General features: G+C 43.6%; 4 protein-coding genes across 4 annotated transcripts; all 4 read right to left on the bottom strand.

The window, feature by feature from the left end:
* Positions 1–1,352: 1,352 nt before the first annotated feature.
* Positions 1,353–2,279, bottom strand: LOC144326008 (taste receptor type 2 member 40-like). Its single transcript, XM_077921597.1, has one exon. The coding sequence runs from the start codon at positions 2,277–2,279 to the stop codon at positions 1,353–1,355; it is 927 nt and encodes a 308-aa protein (XP_077777723.1).
* A 484-nt stretch (positions 2,280–2,763) lies between these two features.
* On the bottom strand, positions 2,764–3,693 carry LOC114588013 (taste receptor type 2 member 7-like). Its single transcript, XM_028712928.2, has one exon. It carries the CDS (start codon positions 3,691–3,693, stop codon positions 2,764–2,766), a length of 930 nt encoding a protein of 309 aa, XP_028568761.2.
* A 1,899-nt stretch (positions 3,694–5,592) lies between these two features.
* Positions 5,593–6,516, bottom strand: LOC114588012 (taste receptor type 2 member 104-like). Its single transcript, XM_028712927.2, has one exon. The coding sequence runs from the start codon at positions 6,514–6,516 to the stop codon at positions 5,593–5,595; it is 924 nt and encodes a 307-aa protein (XP_028568760.2).
* A 9,570-nt stretch (positions 6,517–16,086) lies between these two features.
* Positions 16,087–17,013, bottom strand: LOC114588011 (taste receptor type 2 member 7-like). The gene has a single exon (XM_028712926.2). The coding sequence runs from the start codon at positions 17,011–17,013 to the stop codon at positions 16,087–16,089; it is 927 nt and encodes a 308-aa protein (XP_028568759.2).
* Between the last annotated feature and the right edge of the window lie 9,995 nt (positions 17,014–27,008).

Here is a 27,008-nt window from a genome sequence, read left to right as displayed (position 1 = left end):
GGAGACCAGAGGGGAGGGGAGCTGGTCACAGCAGGAGGGGGAGACTCCCTGGCTTCTTTAGCGGCCTGACTTACTGCTGCCTCTTGACCCTCTCCTCTCCAGCCTCCTCTTCTGCCTCTGGTTCAGGATTACTGTTTCCCACAGCCTCTTCCTGCTCACTAAACCCTGTTACCTCTTCAGCTTTCAACACCTCCTCCTTCTACTTTGCTCCCTGTTCTCCTTCTGACCACACATTGTCATCCCACCACCAATCCCCTGGCTCTAAGTTGTCTTCCCTTTGGGGTTCCCTTGGAGGTTCCCCTGCTAGTGCCTCACATCACTTCTCTGCATCCAGGCTGTCACTGACAAAGCAGGGCATCCTATTCAAGGCATGGATCTGGATGGGGCATTCCAGTATAGGGTATGTGCAGTTTTTTCCCTTCCAAGGCAAACCACCTTTGAACCTAAAATAGAGAAGATTGTTCATAAAAAGAATGTGGCTGCCATCTGTCTGTCTTGAGAGAAAGAATGGACTGCGTCTTTTGAAGTGGGGGGAGAGGTGAAGTCAATCGCTATGTTAGCAGCACCGAAGTGACCCCCTGGGGTGCATAAGCTGGAGTGTGGGTTAGAGATCCAGAGAGGGCGCAACCATCTCGTGCTCTACCAACTGAGCTATCAATTTTTTTTCATAAAAAGAAATAAAACAGCAGCTGCATAAGAGCTAATGAATAAACATACATGTATCTAGGCTTGAATTACAATGTAGAAATAATAGCTCACTACGTCAAGTGTACAATATCCATCTTTCCACATAGAAAAACAATTCTCCTCCTCCTCCTTCTCCTCCTCCTCCTCCTCCTCCTCCTCCTCCTCCTCCTCCTTCTTCTTCTGAAATGGTATGCGAGACATCATGACAATCCCAAATGTTGTTCATAGAGGTTCCTTTCTGGTATTTGATGACCAATGATGATCATAGAAATCGTCAAGCATTTCTGATCTATAAGTAGGTTTTCCCCTGTTCCTTGATGTTCCTCACCAATAAATAAATATATATTCAGGCAAACTGCTGACTCAAGGCATTGACTTAAACTGCTCTAAAAAAATGTTCTGAAGATCTATACAAAATGAATGAATTTGTTAATAAATCGAAGAATGAATAAATATTTTGTCCCCCCCCTACTCATTAGTAATGATTGACAAGTGGAAGCAGCTGTGTAAATAATGATCAAAGGTTGGATTTCTAGGCAGGAATAAAACTCAGGGCAGGTTTCGCAGGAGCAGCTAGTATATCTCAGACAAATATTAAAGAGATGGGGGGAGTTTTGGTGTTGTTTTTTTGATACAAGAAATGCGTGTTCACAGCCCTCTTCTCTTTATGAAGCCACATGTCTGATGTTTAGTATGCGCAATAAGATTTCTTTCAGTTTGGGATTGGACAATATTAAGATTATGGTATGTGCTGAAGGGATTGCAGACAGCATTATCACAAAACCTAAACTGCCATATGTGCCATACCTGAAAAAATCGCCTACAGGAATGATTAAAGCAGGAAAGTACGTAATATCAACGAGCAGAGAGAACAAAAAAGACTTCATGACATTGAGATAGACCTGAGTGCTGAGGTCCTTAATGACAGTGCCACTCTTTCTTAGATTCCTTATGTGCCTCCAAAGAGAGATAAGCAAAACCATGGATGCCGTTACACTGAGAATGAAATTCATGCATAAAGAACATAACTGTAGAGTTCTAAAGATGAAGAATGGTTTTTGGCAAACCTTGCTGAGACTGGCATTCCTTCTCAGAGTTCCTGAGAGATTGCAGAACTTCTTGTTTTCAAAATGAAGAATGGTTGGATGAACAGAGAACAGCATGAGAGTTATTATCACCATTCCGAGCAGTCTGGGTGCAAGTACATCGATCCTTAGCTTCAGCCAGAGGAGCAGGTTGTTGGGGAAGTTGGTGACCTTCACACAGTAGAAGACATTGAGCCATGCGGCACACCAGAGGCTGACGTTGCTGAGAAATATCCAGAGAAATGTGCCAATATCTCGTCTATATGCACGCATATCGCTCTCTGCAGAGTTGCAGTACAGAATTTTATTTGTCAGCATGGTCAGCTGCAACATAATTCTGGAGGTGCTCAAACCGGTCAAGAGAAAGTCGCAAGGGGCCATCTTCCTGTTTTGGAGCCATCGGTGCCCATTCACAGCTATGATAAATCCATTCGCTAAAAAGGCAACAGCGGACTCAATTGCTAGAATGGTCTGCAAAGAGATAGCAAGTGGAGTAGTTATGCCCATTGCTGTTAATTTCTGCCAAAAATGCCTCAGTGGAAGAAGTATCAGCGTGTAATTCTCCTGGTCTCTTTTGGATCTCCAGCAGTGGAAACTCTGGAGACTTGGGCTTTTTAAAATGATGAAATCATGATGTGGAAACAATGCAAATCTCAGTAGGATTCAGTTACTAATGACAGAACCAGGTGTCATGTTGTTCAGGTACTGAGACTTCAATGAGCAACCAGTTTGGGGTGGGGTTGTTGTTTTTTTGTGTGTATAAATTTTACAGTGCTTGAAATCTAGGTAATTCTGTTTCACCAGAAGTAACCACTCAATTTCTGATAAGTTGGTCACATTCCTCCCCGTCGTTGTATTACGTTGTATTATGTTGTATTATGAAAAACAGCAGACAGTACATCGGAGGAAAGTTAGAGAGAGAGGGAGGGAGGGAGGGAGAGAATCTTGTCTTCTTGTATTCAAGGGGTGCAAGTCCACAGCCCTCTTCTCTTTATGTAGCACTTCGTTTGATGTGTAGAATGTGCATTAAGATTTCTTTCAGTCTTGGATTGGACAATATTAAGATCATGGTATGTGCTGAAGGGGCTGCAGAGAGCACAAACTCAAGAGCTAATCGGCCATTTGTGCCATAACTGACTAAACCGCCTACAGGAATGATTAAAGCAGCAAAGTACGTAATGTCAATGAGCAGAGAGAACAACGAAGACTTCATGACATTGAGACAGACCTGAGTGCTGAGGTCCTGAATGAGAGAGCCACTCTTTCTTAGATTCCTTCTGTGCCTCCAAAGAGAGATGAGCAAAACCATGGATGCCGCTACACTGAGGGTGAAACTCATGCATAAAGAACAGAAATGTAGAATTCTAAAAACAAAGAACTGGTCGTGGCAAACCTTGCTGAGACTGGCATTGTGTGTCAGAGTTCCTGAGAGATTGCAGGCCTTCTTGTTTTCAAAATGAAGAATGGTTGAAGGAACAGAGAAGAAGAGCATGAGAGCTATGATCACCATTCCAAGCAATCTGGGTGCAAGTACATTGATCCTTAGCTTCAGCCAGAGGAACAGGCGATGGGGGAGGTTGGTGACCTTCACACAGTAGAAAATGTTGAGCCATGTGGCACACCAGAGGCTAACTTGGCTGAAAAATAACCAGAAAAATGCGCCAATATCTCGTGTAAAAGTACCTGTATAGTTCTCCGGAAGGCTGTTGTACAGAATGTTATTTATCATGATGGTCAGCTGCAACAGAATTCTGGAGGTGCTCAAACTGGTCAGGAGGAAGTCGCAAGGGGCCATCTTCCTGTTTTGGAGCCATCGGTGCCCATTCACAACTATGATAAATCCATTTCCTAAAAAGGCTACAGCCGACTCAATTGCTAAAAAGGTCCGGAAAATGATAGCAAATGGAGTAGTTATGCCCATTGTTGTTACTCTCCACAAAAAAAGCCTGAATGGAAGAAGTATCAATGTGTAATTCTCCTGGTTTCTTTCGGATGTCCAGCAGTGGAAACTCTGGAGACTTGGGCTTTTTAAAATGATGAAATCATGATGTGGAAAAAATGCAAATCTCAGTAGGGTTCGGTTACTAATGAGAGAACCAGGTGTCATGATGTTCACGTACTGAGACTTCAATGAGCAACCATTCTCTATCAGTTTGGGGTGGTTTTTGTTGTTGTTGTGGGTATAAATTTTACAGTGCTTGGTAGTAATTCTGTTTCACCATAAGTAACCTCTCAATTTCTGATATTTTGGTTACATTCCTTCCTGTCGCTTGCAAAAACTAACAGAGTGGTCTTCTTGTCTCTTTCCGGTGGAGAGTATCCTGAAATTATCCCAAGTTCACCACAATGAGAACACTCACAACTTATGGACAAATTGCTTACAGACCTAGACTTTGTTTGTTAGGGGGTTGGACTCGATGGCCCTTGTGGTCTCTTCCAACTCTATGATTCTATGATTCTATGATTCTATGAAATATGACAATATCCTGAATGTCTTTATACAAAATGCAGCAGGCTATTAATATTTTCATATGTATTATGATACCAATATCAAATTTGTATAAGAATGTATGAGTTAGGGTATTTTTCGTATAATGCGTATATTCATGTTTCGTTTCTTTCAACACATTCTTGTGCCTTTTATTTTTATTTTCTTCTTTGAATCACTTTTTTCTTTATAATTGAAAGTTTTTCAATAAAATGTTAATATCAAAAGTCCCCCCACTGTGATTTTATCTTGCTGTCCCCTTAATGTGAGCCTCCTACTCATTTGATCTTGTTTAACAACTCTTATCATATTCGCAATCACAGTATTTTTCAAAATTGGGATAAAATAGGAATTGTAGCTCTCTTCATCCTCACCTCGCCAATACCCTCCCTCTTTGTTCTGCCAGTTTCTTCAGTCTCCATTGGGCAAATTGTGCACTAAATATTACTCAACATATGTGCCCCTCCTATTCACACCTTTTGTCTCCACGGTGGCTAATGTTTTTGCTACAATGATGTTCCTGGGCTGCCATGTTAAGTGTGAAACAGCCTTCAACCCCATGGATAGGAAATGCTACTGAACTACTGTAGAAGAGCAGATGGGTCAATGAAGTATTTGTGAGATGTTGGGGTTGCCTCATGGGCAGGCATTTGAGCTGAGCCATAGTAGAAGCAGTAGTAGTAGTAGCAGCAGCAGCAGCAGCAGTAATCATTATCATCATCATCAGTTTCTTATATCCTGCCCTTCTCATTAGGTTGCCCCAGCCACTCTGAATGGCTTCCCTTGACAGAGGAAAAGAAAAACTCATTGAGCATTAAAAGCTTCCCAAAACAGGGCTACCTTCAGATGTCTACAAAAAGTTATATAGTTCTTTTCTCTTCAACATCAGTTGGGAGGATGTTCCACAGGGTGGGTGCGACTACCATAAAGGCCTTCTGCCTGGTTCATTTTAATTTCACTTCTTGCAGTGAGGAAGATGCCTTTGCTACATGTAGGTAGTGGATGGAGAGACAGGGAAGGGAAGACCTCCCTGAGTGAGAGAAGAGGAGAAGAAAGGAGAGCTCCTAGGTCAGAGCTGGGAGGGTCCATCACGATCTGTGTAAGACAAGAGTTAAGACCTACTTTTGAGAGGAATCCATATTTTCTTTTCTTTATTTTTCTCTGTTTTTCTTTTTACATAGATACCTTTTTATGTTATCGTATTATGAAGATCTTATTGTTATTATTTTTAAAAAAGGAGCAGCAGACAGTACATCTGAGGCTGAGGGGGGGGGGGAGGGAGAATCTTGTCTTCTTGGAGTCAAGGGAAGCATATCCACAGCCCTCTTCTCTTTATTTAGCCCTTTGTCTGATGTGTAGAATGTGCATTAAGATTTCTTTCAGTTTGGGATTGGACAATATTAAGCTCATGGTATGTGCTGAAGGGACTGCAGACAGCACAATATCAGAAACTAATTGGCCATTTGTGCCATTCCTGTACAGACTAAACATAGGAATGATTAAAGAAACAAAATAAGTAACGTTGAAGAACAGAGAGAACAGCAAAGACTTCATGACATTGAGATAGACCTGAGTGCTGAGGTCCTTAATGGCAGAGCCACTCTTTTTCATATTCTTTCTGTGCCTCCAAAGGGAGATGAGTAAAACCATGGATGCCATTACACTGAGAATGAAACTCATGCATAAAGAACATAACTGTAGAGTTCTAAAAACAAAGAATGGGTTGTGGCAAACCATGCTGAGACTGGAATTCCATGTCAGAGTTCCTGAGAGATTGCAGGCCTTCTTGTTTTCAAAATGAAGAATGGTTGGATGAACAGAGAAGAGCATGAGAGCTATGATCACCATTCCGAACAGTCTGGGTCCAAGTACATCGATCCTTAGCTTCAGCCAGAGGAACAGGTGATGGGGGAAGTTGGTGACCTTCACACAGTAGAAGATATTGAGCCATGTGGCACACCAGAGGCTGACATGGCTGAGAAACAGCCACAGAAATGTGCAAATCTCATCATAAATACGCATATAGCTCAATGGAGAGTTGTAGTACAGAAGGGAACTCACCATGGCCGTCAACTGCAAGAGAATTCTGGAGATGCTCAAACTGGTCAAGAGGAAGTCGCAAGGGGCCATCTTCCAGTTTTGGAGCCATCGGTGTCCTTTCACAGCTATGATAAATCCATTTCCTAAAAAGGCAATGGCGGACTCAATTGCTAAAATGGTCTGGAAAAAGATACCAAATGGAGTAGTTATGCCCATTGTTGTTACTCTTCCACAAGAAAAGAAGTATCAGAGTGTAATTCTCCTGGTCTCTTTTGGATGTCCAGCAGTGGAAACTGACTTGGGCTTTTTAAAATGATGAGATCATGGTGCAGAAAGAAATGCAAATCTCAGAAGGATTCTGTTACTAATGACTGCGCCCCCACCATGCAAATAATCTGCAGGGCAGCCTTTTGGTCTTCTGCCTGCCCATCACCTCCTCCTTCCTTGCCCCCCATTCCCTCGCTTGTTTGCCTTCCTTCTTCCCCCACCCACCTGCTGCTTCATTTTTGCCTTTGGTGCCTCCTCAACTCGGATCCATATTTATCTATTGCCTTTATACTCTTCCTGTTAATCCCATGAGCTCAAGGTGGTGTCCATATCTTCTACCCCTTATCATTTAATTCCCACAACATTCCTGTGAGGTAGGTTTAGGCAGAGAGAGCGAGAGCGAGAGATTATCCCAAGGTCACCTAATGAGCTTCACGGCTAAGTGGGGATTTTAGCCCTGTTCTCCCAGGCCTACGTCCATCACTCCAGCCACTACCCAACATTGACTCTTTGGTGTCACGTCACCCCTGATCATTGGCCATGCTGCCTGGGGGCTTTTGAGTGCTTGGTGTACAAAAGGGGCAAAGGTCCTAGTCAGCTTGCATGGTGTGGGGGGCAAGGACGATGCTGACACATGTTGTGGTTCACCTCAGATACAAAAAAATGTCCTGGGCTGGTCCTGAGGATACATATCTATGTATGCAATTCCCCAAACTGATTCTGAATGATGATTGCAATCAGAATTTGGGAACCTCAGCTATTAAACAGTTTCCTTGTGTGAAGCCAGCTGCCGCTGTTCCCAACTATGCTCAGTCCATTTCCTCTAGGAAAGTCAATGGGCACAGTTCCAAAAATGATCAGAGAAATAGTATGGAGGGGGTAGTGTAATTTGGGGGTATAAGGGTATTAGACTAGTTTTCTAATATCTGTCTGAGGGGGAATCTGTGGGTGTATAATAGGTTGTCCTACAAAAAGAGAGGTTGGGTTGGAGGGAGAGGGAGATGCAAATCTTAATAGCTTTCTCTTACAAATGACACAGCCATGCATCATGTTGTCTGTATATGCCAAGGACCATATTGCAATTTGCATGGTGACATTGACAGTAATTATTTATTTCCTTCTGTCACAATGGTATTTACCAAGCCCTGATCACTGGTTACTGACTCAGATATTAGATTTAAAATGTATGTTTTATGAAAATCACCTGAGCCATATTCTGCGTAATGATCTGATTTTGTGTGTGTTGTTGTTGCTGTATCATTTTATGTAGGCAGCAAACCAATGTAAGAAAAGAAAAGAAAAAAGCCTTCTTCTACAGCTTTAAGACACAACACCTTACTTAACCAAGAACCTCTGATGTGAAGACACAGAAGGCAAATAATCATGGAACTTTGGAGTGTCAGGCATAGCCCTACTGGCTTTAGCCCAAACGTAGCAGAGTTTTCCTGCACAGCGAAGAAGCTAGTTGCGGCAGTAATGACTAGTCAGCTAGACTCAGAATAACTATTTACAGGATTTATTAAAAAGGAGAAAATAAAACCAGCAGAGTTTCTGCATACAAGTAAAAGTAAAATAAACCCTCTCTTTCTCTCTCTCAAAACCATACACAGCACTTCTACTCCTAACAACACCTCACCTCAAACTGAGCTAGCAATCCCTTGATAACAGAGCAGAGTGCTGGTCGTTAACCAATCAGAGTAGTTTCTAGGTCAAGCAGACCTGGGCTTTCTGCCAAGAGTAAATTGACACCAGCTTGAGTTAATTGTGCGAAGCTAGAATCTGCAAGTTTCCCACGAGAACCAATTAACAGAAACTGAACACCCCCTCACAGATTCTGCTGAACAATTAACACCAAATACACCTATGTAGGAGATCATTTTTCCAGCAAACCTAAACCCTTGCACATTCGCTTGTTCTTTATCTTTGCCAATGGTTTAGTTAACACATCTGCTACATTTTCTTCACTTGATACATAAGTACAGGTGATTACATTGTCTTGTACACAGCAACGTACATTTTGGTATTTTACAGAGATATGCTTGGAACGCGATTTAAAACCCTCTGTTTTACTTAAGGTTATACAAGCTTGATTATCAATGTAAACTTGTACTGGTTCTCCACAATTTACATTTAAATCTGCTAACAAATGCTTGAAATAAATCACCTCGTTGCACAATTCACTCAATGCGGCGTACTCCGATTCCGTTGATGACACACTTACAACGTCTTGCTTGCGTGACCGCCAGCTGATTAAAGCTCCACCGACCATTATGACTAGTCCTGTGACAGATTTTCTATCCGGCAAATTTCCCCAGTCACTATCACAGTAGCAACTCAACATTTCATCCTCTGAAGAATTTAATTGTAACATATAGCCAATTGTCTGTTTGAGATATCTCAGAACTTGTTTTACCCCTTTCCAGGCATTTAGTGTGGGTTTTGAGACCAATCTACTTAATATGCCTACTGCATAACTAATATCAGGTCTGGACCACTGTGCTAGATACAATAAACTTCCAATTACAGAATGATATACATCAGGATGTTCAAATTCAGGACTCTCATCTGTATGAAGTGTTTTTATGAAACCTGGATCCATAGGCACCACTGCCCCTTTGCAATCCTGCATCCTGTATGTAGTCAGTAGTTGTTTGACTTTGTTCTGCTGACTAATTAGACAGCTGCCATCTTGGGCCCAGCACACTTCCAACCCTAGATATGTCCTAACCGGGCCTAAGTCTTTCACTTTGAACTTACTGGACAATTGTTTGGCAAACCTTTTAGTTTGTTTACCCACCTGCAGCCTACAATCTTTGCCCCCTCAGGCGCTGCTACTGGTGTAAAGACCTTGTGCTCATTCAGAGAGGACATCTCTTCCTCCATTGCCTGTTTCCAGAGCTCTGCCTCCTCTTTTGGTAACTTTAACACCTCCTGAAAACTCTTGGGTTCTGCGATCACACTAAACACATTTGCAGTATCTGGGGAAAAACGCACCGGAGGCACTCCTTTGTTTTGTCTTTTAGATCTTCTGGGAGAAAATTTTTCTTCTGACCCACTTTCCTCCTCAGAACTACGACCTCTCTTTTGTTGCTTAGCAACTGGTCTTTGGCTAACACCACTTTCTTGAGAGCTCTTATCTGAACTTTCCTCCCCCTCAGACTCTGATTCTCTATGTTTACCTTCAGAGTCATGAAGCTCCTGGGAAGGTTCAAACCAAACCTCAGTATTGGCATGTAGTCTCTCCCAGCCACTATGTTCACAAAAACTGGCATTCCTGGAGATCACAATGCCATTTGTCCCTTCAGCAAAGCGGAAACCTTTTCCCAGCTCCTGGTAACCCACAAACACTAACTGTTTGGTCTTAGGATCTCCCTTCTTCCTCATTTGTTTTGGAATTAATACGCAGGCTTTTGATCCAAACACATGCAAATGGTCAATTTTGGGTTTTTTCTGAAACAATTTAAAGTACGGGGTTGTACCTATTGTTTGATGAAAGAGCCTATTTTGGAGATAACACGCGGTGAGCATGCTCTCCCCCCAATAAGACATGGGCAAATCAGCATCCTCAAGCATGGCAAACATCATATCTTGTAAAGATCTGTTTTTCCGCTCTGCAACGCCATTCTCCTCTGGGGAAAAAACGTTCGTTTTTCTATGCCCAATGCCACGCTTTTGTAACCAATCTTTAAAGGCATTTGACATAAATTCACCACCTCTGTCCGTCTGTATCCTTTTAAGTTTCGTGGACAGAAATCTTTCCACAGATGCCACCCAGCCTTTAAACTTAGTGAACACATCACCCTTATTCTTCATGGGAAAAACCCAAGAATAACGTGTGGCGTCATCCACAATTGTTAGTGAAAAGCGCGATCCACCCCTGCTTACAGCAAATGGACCAATTACGTCCATGTGAACCAGCTGTAGCGGTGACTCACTAACTCTGTCACTTCTGGGGTAAGAGACTCTGTGGGTTTTAACCTTTTTACACACATTACAATCAAGGTACTTGTTACAACTCTTTAAATTACCCCCATCAGCCAATTCAGACATTTTTAGTACACTTTTCCAGCAAGCATGCCCCATTTTCCTATGCAATAAGTGCACACAGTTGTCATGTATAGCTTTGTTATTCACTGCAGGCTGAGATTTACTGACTACTGCTGCAACTTGAGATCCTGCTTTAAGCCAAAACAAGCCTCCCTCTGACTTAGCAGTGCCTAAAATCTCACCAGCCTTCTTAATGATGCAACTGTCTCCTTCAAAATGCACTTTAAACCCAGCTTTTAGCAAACAATCTACAGACATCAGATTGCTCCTTAATGAAGGCACACAAAGTACATTTTGCAGGCATTCACGAAGACAAGGAACAAAAACTGCACCCCCCGAAATCACTTCGGAAGTACTTCCGTCTGCTAGAGCCACCTGGCTGCGCTGTGCTGAGTTCTTGGAAACAAACAATTCATCTGAATTTACTATGTGGCGAGATGCTCCCGAATCGACCACCCAGACCGCTTGTTTCTCATCAGCAATCTTGACCTCGCCGGTCACCAGCTGAGCCGACTGTTTTCGTTTGAAGAATTTCTTTTTACGCTGCTGCTGCTGCTGCTGCTGATCTCGTCTCTGCTCCTGCACCGGCAACTGAGACTTGACCAACTCCGGACATTGTCGTTTTAGATGCGCTGAAGACCCACATTGGAAACAACGCCTAACAGCAAACGCTGACTCCTCACCGGTATGCTGCTCTTGCTTCACCTCTGGCACGGCATGAGAACTCCTTCCAAACCGCCCGCCTGTAGAAGCCTCTGCAGCCAGCGACCTTTCTTGCCTCTTCTGCCATTCTTCAATCAAACGCCCAGTAACGTAACTGACTGATAAATCATGCTCCTGCATGCCTTCTAGAGACAAAACTAAATTATCCCAGCTTTCCGGGAGAGAACTCAAAATAATAGCCACCTTCTCCTGCTGGTCTAACGCACAGTCTCTTTCCTGTAGTGCAGCAAACTTTAACTGTAAACTGTGTAGGTGTTCCTGCATTGTAACCCCAGGCTGTAACATTGCCTTGTACAATGCCTTGCGAATGAACAGCTTGGAAACCGCTGTCTCACGCACATGGAGTTCTTTAAGTGCTTGCCACACACCTCTAGCTGTCTTGATTCCCCTCACATACGGCAACTGGGAATCTTCCAGCCCCAAGACAATTGTGGCCCTTGCTCTTTGGTCGTTATCGAGGTCTTCATCATCAGGCTTCGCAGGAAACTTACTCACCACTTGCCAGAGACGATCCCTCTGCAGCACTGCCTGCATGCGTTCCGACCACAGCAAGTAATTGGAGTCATTCAGACGCTCAAAAGCCATCTGAACTGGTTGTGAGGCCATCTTGAGAGCGATGTCCCTGGAACCCGGAACCAGCTACTCACGACCACCGAGAGAGAAAACAGGAACCACAGCACCCAGCACTCACACGCTGCAGCTGTTGTCCTTGTGTCCACTGCGTCACCAGCTCACCACGGTCAGGAACCAGCCAGAGTCCATCTGCTGCACCAGCAGGAACAACAACTTCTGGAACTACTGGAACCAACGCCGTTGATGCTGACACCACCGCAACTCAGGCTGGCAGCACAATGCCCATAACCTCATGGAACTTTGGAGTGTCAGGCATAGCCCTACTGGCTTTAGCCCAAACGTAGCAGAGTTTTCCTGCACAGCGAAGAAGCTAGTTGCGGCAGTAATGACTAGTCAGCTAGACTCAGAATAACTATTTACAGGATTTATTAAAAAGGAGAAAATAAAACCAGCAGAGTTTCTGCATACAAGTAAAAGTAAAATAAACCCTCTCTTTCTCTCTCTCAAAACCATACACAGCACTTCTACTCCTAACAACACCTCACCTCAAACTGAGCTAGCAATCCCTTGATAACAGAGCAGAGTGCTGGTCGTTAACCAATCAGAGTAGTTTCTAGGTCAAGCAGACCTGGGCTTTCTGCCAAGAGTAAATTGACACCAGCTTGAGTTAATTGTGCGAAGCTAGAATCTGCAAGTTTCCCACGAGAACCAATTAACAGAAACTGAACAATAGGCTTATTCCTGTGGACTGTATATCGTAACCTGCTTTGGGACTTTGAAGTGAAGAATAGGTAAGAAAGATAAGAAGTAAGAAGTAAAAATAAGAAATAAGAAATAAAATAAACAAAATGAAATGAAATAAAAAATATGACTGTGAATTGTCCTCTTATGTGGTTCCATCAACCACAGTCAGCACTTGGATCAGAGGTTCTACATCCCCCCTTTTTTTAAATCAAGGTTTTTTCCACACCCTGAAAGAGTTAAGGCTTTATGAACATTCAAAGTGAATATTCACAAGCCTCCAAGGAACCTTTTGCTTCCCCTACTCCAGGCCAAGGAAACTTACCCTGCGGCATGTGGTACAAATCACTCTCAGCTCCTGGCAGAATGTCTGTTCCCACGGGAAACTGGGACTCCGACTTCCGGTTTTTACTGCGACCGGGACAGGTGCGCTCTGCAGACTCTCTAGAGCAAGAGCAGTTGTTGTTGGAGGTTTTGGGGCACACCACTTAAGGTAACCCAGCGGCTAATGAGAGAATGGGGTGTCCGCAACACGTACAATAAATGGCTGCAAATGGCAGAAATGGTAGCCTATTCTGCAAACCGAACCAATTGCACGGTCTGCACTCTGGGACCTACAGATGCTTTGGGAGGAATACCCCTCCTCCCTGTGCCTTGGAATGAGTCCTCAGTTACGGCCCCGATTTTGGGTTCCGCCGGATTTTGTGCCGCATTACATTTGATGGGAGGAGCCTGCTGCTTTAACATCTCTGACCATGGTGAAGCTATTTGACACCTGGCAGCAGAAATAGAAAAAGTAGCCCATGTTGTTGTCCCAACCTGGAACGGATGGGACATGTCTTGGTTGACTGAGTGGCTTGCGAACCTTGGGTGGCTTAGAGGACTTTTAATGATGTTAATAGGCCCCTTGCTAATCTTGCTTCTTTTCTGCACCCGTATACCCTGCTTAATGCAATGCCTGCAAAATATGATACGTAAAAGATGTCACGAATGATTCGGCCCCAGATTATAGCACTGACATGAGAATACCAACCAGTGCCTTGGGACGAGCTGTAAGGCTGTCCAAAAGAAGAGGGGGGAATGAAGGAATGGGTTTCTGTGCAGTCAGTTTGAAACGGGACCCCAAATCCACCTTTTTTTCCTTTTCCAAGCGAGCATTTCTAAAATGCTTTAACTTGAGCTCTTGAGCCAAAACCCAGCTGTATAAACAAGTGCTCAAAGCTCTCTCCCTTATCAGTCCATGAAGGCTGGTAATGACGGATGGCCTTGTCCATTCCAAAGTGGAACAGGGATGACATGTCTAGGTCTTATCTTACGTCCTGACCACACTCTGAGGCACAGACCTAGTCCGGGAACAGCGCCAGAGTATGTTCTTGGAGTTGGTGACCTCTTGTTCCAAGATAAGAATATAGGATCAGGAATAACCTTTTATGGTCAGGATTACAGGAAGGAAAACCCTTTTATGGTTAAGAGTACCGGAGCAGTAACATCTGTGATGTCAACCTGCGTGTATAAGCTGACGTGGTTAGATTCCTGGGGAAGGGGGAGAGGGTGCCTGGAGGATATATATACTGCATGAAATCTCTCATTTCTTTGGACTTGCTGTGGACTGACCATGCAAGTGCCTTTCTGCTGTTCCGGAGAGCAGAAATAAAGAACTCTTTCTCTGAACCAACCCTCGGTGTCATTTGACTTCCTTCCTCCGTCCAGGAGCAATGCAGAGCCCACCAATCAGTAAAGTCTAATAAGGCTACACTGCCTCTTGCACTCTGCTTGTCACTTAATTTCTCTCTCTGCTTCTCGCCCACATTGCTTCCTAACTCTATTACTTCATTCCTAACTTCCATTCTATACTCTAACCTTTCCTAACATGCTAAAACACTGGAGTTGTCTTTTACACAAAACCCTTCATTGAGGGTATATGCTGAAAGCCTCCCAGAGTGGTTGGGGCAACCCAGTCAGATGGGCGGGGTATTATTATTATTATTAAACACACTCATTTGCAAATGGGATTTTTTTTATTATTCTTTGTGTAGCTCTACCCCAGACTAACACATCAAATGAAAATTATCTAACTTAATGAGCTTTTACACTTGGTTAAATAAAGGATTAACAAGGTCCAGCACATGGCTTAGATACACATTGGGTCTGACTTAAATACACACATGAGTCGAGGTATCACCTCCAAGGAAATTAGCCTTGATGCCCCAAAACTTCATTTAACCCATAAACTTAAAGGGACGTAGGTAGCACTGTCGTCTAAACCATTGAGCCTCTTGGGCTTGTTGATCATAAGGTCGGCAGTTTGAATCTGCATGACGGGGTGAGCTCCGGTTGCTCTGTCCCAACTGCTGCCAACCTAGCAGTTCGGAAGCATACCAGTGTGAGTAGATAAATAGGTACCATTGCAGTGGGAAAGTAAGCGGTGTTTCTGTGCACTCTGGCACTCATCATGGTGTTCCGTGCGCCAGAAGCAGTTTAGTGATGCTGGCCGCATGACCCAGAAAAAGCTGTCAGCAGACAAACGTCGGCTCCCTTGGCCTGATTACCTTTACCATTACCAAATCCATAAACATATAACAGGGTAATATTTCAGTGGCAGAGAATGGCTTTGTACTTGGAAGATCTCAGGTTCAATCCCTATCATCACCAGTAAAAAACAAACAAAAAAAAACCCCCACAACTCAAGCTTCACAGATAGCAGAGTCTTTGCTTCAAACCTTGCAGAGACACTGCCAGAAAGAGTCAACCACGGTGGACCTGCTGGACTATTAGTAGAAGGTAGCATCTCATGTTTGCCTGAGGATCAACAAGGTCTTCTGCACCTTTGGAAAATTTTAATCAAGGCCTCTTTCACATCTCTATTCTTCAGACTCTATATAATTGGATTAAACAACGAATGACAATATTATAAAACAGAGAGATCACTTTGTCCTGACCAGGGGAGTGGCTCGACTCAGGTCTCATGTACATTAATATGGCGCTCGCCATAGAAAATCACCACCACTGATACATGAGATACAGAAGTAGAGAATGCTTTGTGCTGTCCTTGGCAGGTTGAATTTCTCAGATCCTGAGAAGCCAGGACGAGGATGTAAGTCATCGAGATAAAGGAGATGGGGATAAGCAAGGTGAAAATGCATCCCACCGAAGTGACCTTTTCAACTACCTTGGTATCGGCACAGGCCAACTTCAGCAATGCTGACATTTCACTCTGTTTAAGACAAGGGTTAAGATCTACTTTTGAGAGAACTCTGCATTTTCTTTTCTTTATTTTTCTGTTTCTCTTTTTACTTAGATTCCATTTTCATGTTATTGTATTATGAAATACAGCAGACAGTACATCTGAGGCAAGTTTTATATAGAGAGAGGGAGGGAAGGAGGGAGAGAATCTTGTCTTCTTGGATGCAAGAGATGCGTGTCACAGCCCTCTTTTTATTTAGCCCTTTGTCTGATGTGTAGAATGTGCATTAAGATTTCTTTCAGTTTGGGATTGGACAATATTAGGATCATGGTATGTGCTGAAGGGACTGCAGACAGCACAATATCAATAACTAATTGGCTATTTGTGCCATACCAGCCCAAATTTGCCGTAGGAATGATTACAGCAGCAAAATAGGTTATACCAAAGAACAGAGAGAACAACAAAGACTTCATGACGTTGAGGTAGACCTGAGTGCTGAGGTCCTTAATGACAGAGCCACTCTTTTTCATATTCTTTCTGTGCCTCCAAAGAGAGACGAGTAAAACCATGGATGCCATTACGCTGAGGATGAAACTCATGCATAAAAAACATATATGTAGAGTTCTAAAAAGGAAGTACGGGTCGTGGCAAACCTTGTTGAGACTGGCATTCCATGCCAGAGTTCCTGAGAGATTGCAGAGCTTCTTGTTTTCAAAATAAAGAATGGTTGGATGAACAGAGAAGAGCATGAGAGCTATTACCACCATTCCGAGCAGCCTAGGTCCAAGTACATCAATCCTTAGTTTCAGCCAGAGGAACAGGTGATGGGGGAAGTTGGTGACCTTCACACAGTAGAAAATGTTGAGCCATGTGGCACACCAGAGGCTAACATTGCTGAAAAATAACCAGAAAAATGTGCCAATCTCCTGTGTAAAACTACCTGTATAGTTCTCTGGAAGGCTGTAGTACAGAATATTATTTATCATGATGGTCAGCTGCACTATAATTCTGGAGGTGCTCAAACTGGTCAAGAGGAAGTCGCAAGGGGCCATCTTCCAGTTTTGGAGCCATCGGTGCCCATTCACAACTAGGATAAATCCATTTGCTAAAAAGGCAACAGTGGACTCAATTGCAAAAAAGGTCTGGAAAAAGATACCAAATGGAGTAGTTATGCCCATTGTTGTTACTTTCTGCCAAAAATGCCTGAGTGGAAGAAGTATCAGCGTGTAATTCTCCTGGTTTCTTTCAGATGTCCAGCAATGGAAACTGACTTGGGCTTTTTAAAATGAGGAGATCATGGTGTGGAAAGAAATGCAAATCTCAGAAGGATTCTGTTACTAATGACAGCACCCCCACCATGCAAATAATCTGCAGGGCAGCCTTTTGGTCTTCTGCCTGCCCATCACCTCCTCCTTCCTTGCCCCCCATTCCCTCGCTTGTTTGCCTTCCATCTTCCCCCACCCACGTGCTGCTTCATTTTTGCCTTTGGTGCCTCCTCCACTCGGATCCATATTTATCTATTGCCTTTATACTCTTCCTGTTAATCCCAGGAGCTCAAGGTGGTTTCCATATCTTCTACCCCTTATCATTTAATCCCCACAACATTCCTGTGAGGTAGGTTTAGGCAGAGAGAGAGAGAGGGAGAGAGAGGGAGAGATATTATCCCAAGGTCACCCAATGAGTTTCATGGCTAAGTGGGGATTTTAGCCCTGGTCTCCTAGGCCCATGTCCATCACTCCAGCCACTACCCAACATTGACTGTTTGGTGTCACATCATCCCTGATCATTGGCCATGCTGCCTGGGGGCTGTTGAGTGCTTGGTGTACAAAAGGGGCAAAGGTCCTACTCAGCTTGCATGGTGTGGGGGGCAAGGACGATGCTGACACATGTTGTGGTTCACCTCAGATGCAAAAATGTCCTGGCCTGGCCCTGAGGATACATAGCTATGCATGCAATTCCCCAAACTGATTCTGAATTATGATTGTGATCAAAATTTGGGAACCTCAGCTATTAAACAGTTTCCTTGTGTGAAGCCAGCTGCCGCTGTTCCCAACTATGCTCAGTCCATTTCCTCTAGGAAAGTCAATGGGCACAGTTCCAAAAGTGATCAGAGAAATAGTATGGAGGGGGTAGTGTAATTTGGGGGTATAAGGGTATTAGACTAGTTTTCTAATATCTGTCTGAGAGGGAATCTGTGGGTTTATAATCGGTTGTCCTACAAAAAGAGAGGTTGGGTGGGGGGAAGAGAGATGCAAATCTTAATAGCTTTCTCTTACAAATGACACAGCCATGCATCATGTTGTCTGTATATGCCAAGGACCATATTGCAATTTGCATGGTGACATTGACTGTAATTATTTATCACCTTCTGACACAGTCGGATTTACCAAGCCCTGATCACTGGGTACTGACTCAGATAATAGATTTAAAATGTATGTTTTATGAAGATCACCTGAGTGATATTTTTGTGTTGTTGTTGTATCATTTTATGTAGGCACCAAACATTGTAAAAAAACAAAACAAAAAACAAGCCTTCTTCTACAACTCTAACACCAACACACTACTTAAACAAGAACCTCTGATGTGAAGACACAGAAGGCAAACAAACAATAGGCTTATTCCTGTGGACTGTATATCGTAACCTGCTTTGGGACTTTGTGGGGAAGGACAGGTAAGAAAGTAAAGAAATAAGAAATAAGAAAAGAAAAGAAAAGAAAAAAGAAAATGACTGTATATTTTCTTTTTATGTGGTACCATCAACCACAATCAGCACTTCGATCAGAGGTTCTACATTGGTTTTTTCTTTTTTTTTAAATCAAGTTTATTTCTACACCCTGAAAGAAGTTAAGGCTTTATGAATATTCAAAGTGAATATTCATAAGCCTCCAAGGAGCCTTTTGCTTCCCCTACTCCAGGCCAAGGAAACTTACCTTTTGGCATATGGTGGGGAGCACTCTCAACTCCTGGCAGAGTGTCTGTTCCCACTGGAGACTGGGAATGCAACTACCAGCTCCAGAATACCCCAGAGGAAAACTGAGAATATGCAATTCCATTCCATTCTCTGAGAGATAATCCACCATAGAGCAGGAACTGGCACACTGGGCATTAGTTCCCTGCTAGAAATTCTTGGACTTGTGGCCTCAGTCCCCAGTGAGAAATGATGCTCAGCTGTGGGCTGTGAGTGCCTCCTGCCACTTCTGCCTTTGTCCCAAGGCATGTTTCTTCACCTTGGGGTGGGAGAAGGGAGAGGAAGGGACAGTTTGCAGGACTGGGGAAAGACACAACACTCAGAAATAAGAAAGAACAATGGCAATTAAAGTAAGAGACCAAGTGTGGTGAAGTGGTCGGAGTGACAGACGAGGACTTGGGAGACCAGGTTTCAGATCCCCACTCAGCTGCGAAGCTCATTTGGTGACCTTTGGCCAGTCACTGCCTCTCAGCCTAAGCTACCTCATAAGATTGTTGTGGGGATTAAATGAGGATGGGAAGAAAACCATGTATGTCCCCTGCTCAGAGTGTGAAAGAAGGCTCAGGACAAGCAGAAAATGTCTCAGATCCATGTTTTCTAGATGTGAGACAAGCAAAGTGTGGACGAGCCCTGAGTGAGGTCCTGGCCCTAACTTACAATTTCTTAAGCTATGTTCTTGTTTGGTTCCGCATGCAGGTCAAAGAAAGGGGCTGTTACAGGGCACCCCAATCACCGAGCAGTGTGAGATTGCAGGGGTACCAGGTTCACTTTCACCCAAGGTCTGTGTTTCCTTTTCGAATGAGGCACAGCAGAGACTGTAGTGTCTTTATGATATATGGTTTATTTACACATATATACACAGCATTACAATCCAGGATTGTCTTATCTCCTCCAGGAGCGAAGCATTGATTTCAACCAACCCTATATATTTCTTCTGCCTCCTGCACTCTGCTTTTCACTTAATTTCTCTCTCTGCTTCTCACCCACATTGCTTCCTAACTCTATTACTTAATTCCTAACTTCCATTCTAAACTCTAACCTTTCCTAACACACTAAAACACTGGAGTTGTCTTTTACACAAAACCCTTCATTGGGGGTATGTACTGGAAGCCTCCCAGAGAGGTTCAGGCAACCCAGTCAGATGGGTGTTGTTGTTGTTGTTGCGGTTGTTGTTGTGAAACACACACATTTGCAAATGGGATTGTTTTATTATCATTTGTGTCGCTTAAATGGCTCTACCCCAGACTAACACATCAAATGAAAATTATCTAACTTAATGAGCTTTTACACTTGGTCAAATAAAGGATTAACAAGGTCCAGCACATGGCTTAGATACACATTGGGTCTGACTTAAATACACACATGAGTCAAGCTATCAGCTCCAAGGAAATTAGCTTTGATGCCCCAAAAACTTCATTTAACCCATAAACTTAAAGGGACGTAGGTAGCACTGTCATCTAAACCACCAAACCTCTTGGACTTGTTAAGGTCTGCAATTCGAATCTGCATGGTGGGGTGAGCTCTGGTTGCTTTGTCCCAACTGCTGCCAACCTAGCAGTTCAGAAGCATACCAGTGTGAGTAGATAAATAGGTACCACTGCGGTGGGAAAGTAAGTGGTGTTTCCGTGCACTCTGGCACTCGTCATGGTGTTCCATGCGCCAGAAGCTGTTTAGTCATGCTGGCCACATGGCAAAGAAAAAACTGTCTGAAAACAAACGCCAGCTCCCTTGGCCTGATTTCCTTTACCATTACCAAATCCATAAACCTATAACAGGGTCATATTTCAGTGGCAGAGAAAAGGCTTTGTACTTGGAAGATCTTAGGTTCAATCCCTATCATCCGTAAAACAAAAACAAAAACCCACAACACAAGCTTCACAAATAGGAGAGTCTTTGCCTGAAACCTTGCAGAGACACTGCCAGAAAGAGACAACCACAGTGGACCTGCTGGACTATTAGTAGAAGGTAGCATCTCATGTATGCCTGTGGATCAACAAGGTCTTCTGCACCTTTGGAGAATTTTAATCAAGGCCTCTTTCACATCTCTATTCTTCAGACTTTATATAATTGGATTAAACAAGGGAATGACAATGTTATAAAACAAAGAGATTGCTTTGTCCTGACCAGGGGAGTGGCTCCGCTCAGGCCTCATGTACATTAATATGGCGCTGCCATAGAAAAGCACCACCACTGATACATGAGAGACACAAGCAGAGAATGTTTTGAGCTGCCCTTGTCAGGTTGAATTTCCCAGGTCCTGGGAAGCCAGGACGTGGATGTAAGTGATCGAGATAAAGGAGTTGGGGACAAGCAAGGTGAAAATGCATCCCACCGAAGTGACCTTTTCAACAACCTTGGTATTGGCACAGGCCAACTTCAGCAATGCTGACATTTCCCTCTGTTTAAGACAAGGGTCAAGATCTACTTTTTGAGAGAACTCTGCATTTTCTTTTCTTTCTTTTCCTGTTTTGGTTGACTGAGTGGCTTCTGAACCTTGGGTGGCTTAGAGGACTTTTAATGATGTTAATAGGCCCCTTGCTAATCTTGCTTCTTTTCTGCACCCGTATACCCTGCTTAATGCAATGCCTGCAAAATATGATGCATAAAACATGTCACGAATGATTCGGCCCCAGATTATAGCACTGACATGAGAATACCGGCCAATGCCTTGGGACGAGCCTGGGAGAGCTTCCAAGATGGCCACCGTGTAAGGTTCCTCCTTCCAGTTCTCTCCGACCTCTTCTCCTGACTTGGATTTTACAACCGTTGGAGTAAGCTATTTACTTTAGTTTTGCATTTTGCTAGACAAGTAATTGCTGGACTCTCCACTGGTGTGATGCCAGATTTTAACTAAGTTTGACGAAGGAGGATTGCTTTGGATTGATCTGGGTGGTGCCAAACTTGTGTGCTTCATAGAACAACAATCCTTCGGACCTGCACCTCTGGTACGAAGAGAAACTCCCCTGTTTAAGGTGAGGCCTTTGGGAGTTCCCCTTTCATCTGAGACCGACCCGCGGTGGGCCCTGCGATAAGCTTCGAAGGAGAAACTTATATTAGTCTTAGTCCTGGTGGGAGTAGGACTTCAAAGGAACGGTCTGTGTTGCTTACCGGTAGTCTCCTTATAGACCTAAATTGCCGGCTTGTGAGGGAGAAGGTGAAGACGCCGACTTTGAAATACTATCCCCCCCCCCCTTCTTGACATCTGAATTATGGGATATGGGAAACGCCTTAGAGATTCCGAGGAGATAGTCCCCGTTCCCTTTCCGAAATCAAAGCAAACAAGGGTTGAACCAGGTCACTTTAAAGATGGGAGTAATTTACTGGATTGCTCCTACACGGTAGAAACTCAGAACCGCTTCAACCCACTGATTGATTGCGCGTCAGCACTTAAAGACGAAGAGCAAATAATTCCACAAATAACAAGCGATGTGGCCAACAGTAAGAGTGTAGTCTCGCCTCAGAAGGAGGAATTGGTCCTTGGCACGGCCAATCATATGACATTTGAACAGTCCCATTTGATAATCAAAACCTTGCACTGTATATTCAAAAGACTAGATGATCTTTCGTCCCAGCTGCACAGCCTCCAACAAAAGCTAGTTACTACTTCCCCAGCGTCAGTCGGTGTAAAGTCCCTTGAAGAGAGGAAGGGGACGAGGAGTTTGTCCTTAAATAACAAACGTACTGACAAATTTAAATACAACCTTAACCTTCAATTAGGTCATCAATCCTTGATCTTAACTCCGAGGAAAGTGAGCCTAACTATACAAAATGGGGACCCAAGATGGAGAACTCTGGGTGGTGCTAAGGAACTCCTAAAGGTGCTTTTAAATATGGAAGCAACACAAATTGACCTCTGTGCAGTCCTCCCCCTTGTCCATCATCATAAATTCCAGAGAGTCCTGCTTGCGTTCCAATCCACAAAAATTCCCACTATCATATTACGAAAGAAAGCATTTTTGTTTCGCTGTGGGATAGCACCAACGAGAACCTTTATAGACCCTTCGCCTAAACCCCTATTGTTGGAGGCAATAACCAAAGAGGGCTCAAAATCTGCTAAACCCGATCCACCAGTGGACACCGGAGTGGGTCTTCTACCCCAGGAGAAGAGTTATGTGGCCTCCACTCCCCTAGCAAAGAACAACGACCAACCGAAAAGTGGCATGACACCACCAGAAGAGATCGAACTCATTGCCTCCTTTGCTGATTTACCAGTGGTGGAACAAAAAGAAATTATTAATAGACTGGAATCGCTTAAAACCCAACTTATGAGGAAACTCAGCACCAGAATACTCACGTACAGCGAACATGAAGAACCAGAAGAACCAGATCATATGGATCTCTCAATATCTAATGCTAAATGTATGTCGGCAATGGAGGATAACATTCAACCCCAAGAAGCAACTACCAGTCCTTCCCTCCAAGCAGAACAATCCTCTGTGCTCTTAATAGATTTACATGACCGTCCATTGAAAAACATACCTGAAGAATGCAGCACACAACAGGAAAAATCCCCTTCCACACATTCATCGATGCCAGACCTGGAACCTTCTTATAGCACTGACCAATCAAGAGAAGAGGTGCCTTTGCAAACCCTCCCAAAAAGCCCTCTCACCCAGCCTTATCCCTCTTTGCGGAATATTATGGATTCAACAACAAGACCAGTGACGGAACTGATTGAAGACCCAACAGGCCACATAAATCAAGTAGCCCAAAAGACCAGTAGCAGGCTACAGAGAGACCAAACTGACGAGATAGCTGGTCCATCCCGGGTGGCCCACCAAACTCTTTTGGAAAAGGGGTCCGCCCCTGTTCAAAGTCCTACTCCTAGTAGATCGAGGGGCCAAGCTCAACAGTCAGATGACCTTGTAAATCCCACTCAGCCTTTACGAGAGGTTTCTCATCAGAGGAAGATAACTGATTTCTTTATTGGCTCCCCTCTTCCCGCATTAAAGTTGAGCCAATTTTCCGAATGACAGTCAATTGGAGGAACGGGGAAACCCCAGCCTTCAATATTAAGTTGGAACATTGCTGGTTGGAAAAGCAAAAAATTAGATCCAGAATTCCAAAAATATATTAATTCCTTTCTTATCATACTATTACAAGAAACTTGGGTGGAGGAGGAAATTGAGTTAAATGGCTTTGAGTTTATATGTCTGCCTGCTAGCCCGTCAATGAATGGTGGCCACCCTAAAGGTGGCCTTACAATTGGTATCTCCCTCAAACTTCGGGCTAAACTTTCACTAGTGCATGCATTTCCGCCTTATGCTATTACCGGACTGATCTCTGGTGGAAACTTCACTTTATTGGTTACAAATGTCTATTTCCCTCCAGGAGGGTTAGCAGCTGATCTTACTTCTAGATGGGAATCCCTAGAGGATTTTTTACTTTCTTGTTATCTTAAGTATCCCAATGTCCCCTCCATTACTGGAGGCGATTTTAACGCTCGGATAGCATCAAATCAGGAGGCTCTTAAAAAGTCTAAGTGGTGGGTTGACCCCGGCGTTCAAACCTACGATCTAGTATACACCCCCAGTAGAATATCAAAGGATGTAAAAGTCAATAAGGCGGGAGTGATGCTCTATCAGATGACTCTACGCCTTAATTTAATCATATTAAATGGCAGGTGTCCTCCAGACATACCAGGAGAATTCACCCACCTGGGCTTAAAATCAAACAGTGTTCTCGACTATGTATTGGTTTCCCGGGATCTATTTTTGAATGTCACCTCTTTTAAAATTGATAATGCCCAATTTAGTGACCATCTTCCCCTGACAACCAAGTTATGTGTTGACTGGCAGTTGCTCGACCGCTCCCACCCAATCCCGGTGATTGTGGAGTCGTCCACTAAAATAAAGGGGACTAAATGGTCCCCTGCCCTCACTCATAGATATACGGATTTTATCCGAGAAAAGTTTCCTGGCGATCAGATGGACGTAGGAATAGTCTCGCGCGATCCTATTACCTGTATGAATTGTTTTTCTTGCCTGATAGACGTTTTAACTCGCTTTTTTACTTCTACAACCTATGGAGCTAAAAACGATTATTTTAAATTTGGCGCCCCTTGGTTCAACTCTGCTTGTAAACAAGCCAGACTCCATCTACATACATGGGAGCAGTTCCTGAGAAAATATTTCTCAGTGGCAGAAGCTCCGGCCACTCATTGGAGACCTTCTAATCCCCTTCCCGTCTGGCCTAATACCAACCCTGCTGAAATCCTAGAATTGATAGCTGAGCTGAAAACTGGTAAGGCCCCTGGGCCAGATTTGGTCCCTGTTGAGGCTATAAAGCTTCATTCTGCATGGTGGGCAGGGATTTTAGCTAAAACATTCGACGCAATAAATGCCACGGGCTTAATACCAGGAATGTGGAAGGAGGCCATTATAATTCCTATCTACAAAAAAGGCCCTCCCGGTGACCCAGGGAATTATCGGAATATCAGTCTGCTATCGTCCATTGGGAAAATATATGCCCGTTTTTTGCTGGCAAGGCTGATGAAGTGGTCAGTTGAGGCTGACCTGATTGGACATGAGCAAGCTGGATTTAGATTAAACCGATCCACAACAGACCAGGCAATTATTCTTTATCACTTAGCCCGGAAATACTCGACACCTCGACGGGGCCAACTCTGCGCAGCTTTCATAGATCTGAAAGCTGCGTTTGATAGTATTCCGAGGAAATTACTATGGGATAAACTTGCTTGTTGGGGAATAGATAGAAGGTTATTGTGGCTTATCTCCCAACTTCATGCCGGGTCCGTGGCCAGGGTGAGATTATCCCCTGCTGGAGATCTGACTAACCCAGTGCCAGTAAATAAGGGTGTACGCCAGGGTTGTATTTTAGCGCCTCTTCTTTTTAATTTATTTATCAGCGATATGAGGAACCCATTAGCCGACTCACAAAAATTTATCCACTCCCCTCGTATAGCAGATTACCGCTGTCCTTTACTTCTCTACGCAGATGATGCGGTACTACTCTCTTACTCCAGAGTGGGTTTAAGGAGGGCACTAAAGATTTTTGCGACATATTGCCATTCTAATCATCTGACTATCAACCATTCCAAGTCCAAAGTACTGATATTTTCAAGGAGTCGAAAACTTTATTCATGGAAACTGGAGGGCACGAAAATCGAACAAGTACATAAATTTAAATATTTAGGAATTTATTTTCAATATAATTTAGGGTGGAAAGCGCATGTTGAATATCTTCAAAACATGACAAAAGCCCTATCACACTCCCTCCTCCGTTTTTTCTACTCTGAGGGGGCCTTATTCATCCCTGCGGCCTTGAAAGTGTATAGCATCAAAGTGATGGCCACAATGGCCTATGCTGCACCTCTATGGGCTGCCTTTGCAAATCTCTCACCTTTAGAGTCACTTCAAAGCCAATTCTTACGCCGACTTCTAAAATTACCAACATGCGTAAGTAATGCGGCTATCCGCTTAGAAATGAAGATCCCCTCAGTGGAGTTAGTTATATGGAGGAGAGTTTTGAATTATTGGATATCCCTATGGCATAAACTCCCGAACCACTATCTCATTCAATGCATGTGGCGAGATGACTTCACCAATTTGTGGTCAGGAAAAATCCATGCCAAATTGCTGTCCTATGAGATCTCGCCCACTGAATTGCTCAAACTGGATCTAAATGTGGCAAAAAGGTGTATAAATCAAAGGCTGGATGATGTGGAGCTATACCAAAATTTCGTAGCTGGTGGTGGAGTCTGCTCGCCATTAAATTTCGGCATAACCCCTATCTACCGCGCTCCGTCCTACTTAACATCGCTTACGGCCGCGTCTCACCGATATGCCTTCATTAGAGCTAGGTTTAATGTCTTTCCAACAAACGTGCTGAGACATAGATTCACTAAGGGCCAAGTCCCTTCAATGTGTGCGTGTGAAATGAAAACATCTGAATCTCTACATCATGTTATGTTTATCTGCCCTTTGTACAGTTCAGCCCGTGCTAGTATACTAAACTCCATAATCCAGCCTATGGCTGACAAATCAGTAGACCTACAGCTGGCCTGGGTTCTTCAAGATGTGGATCCTTATATCACCCTACAGGTTGCTAAATTCCTAACAGCCGTCCTCACGTACAAGAGACGGAATGGAATGTTAGCTGATTATTGATAGTTATAAGAATTTTCTATAATTACATGAGATGTTGATTTTAGTGTAGTGCCTAAATTATTTATTTTTTAAAAAA

The sequence above is a fragment of the Podarcis muralis genome, chromosome 17 (genome assembly GCF_964188315.1).
Source record: "Podarcis muralis chromosome 17, rPodMur119.hap1.1, whole genome shotgun sequence".
NCBI lineage: Eukaryota > Metazoa > Chordata > Lepidosauria > Squamata > Lacertidae > Podarcis > Podarcis muralis.
Note: the sequence above shows the minus strand (reverse complement) of the source record. Positions and strands in the feature narration are given on the sequence as shown.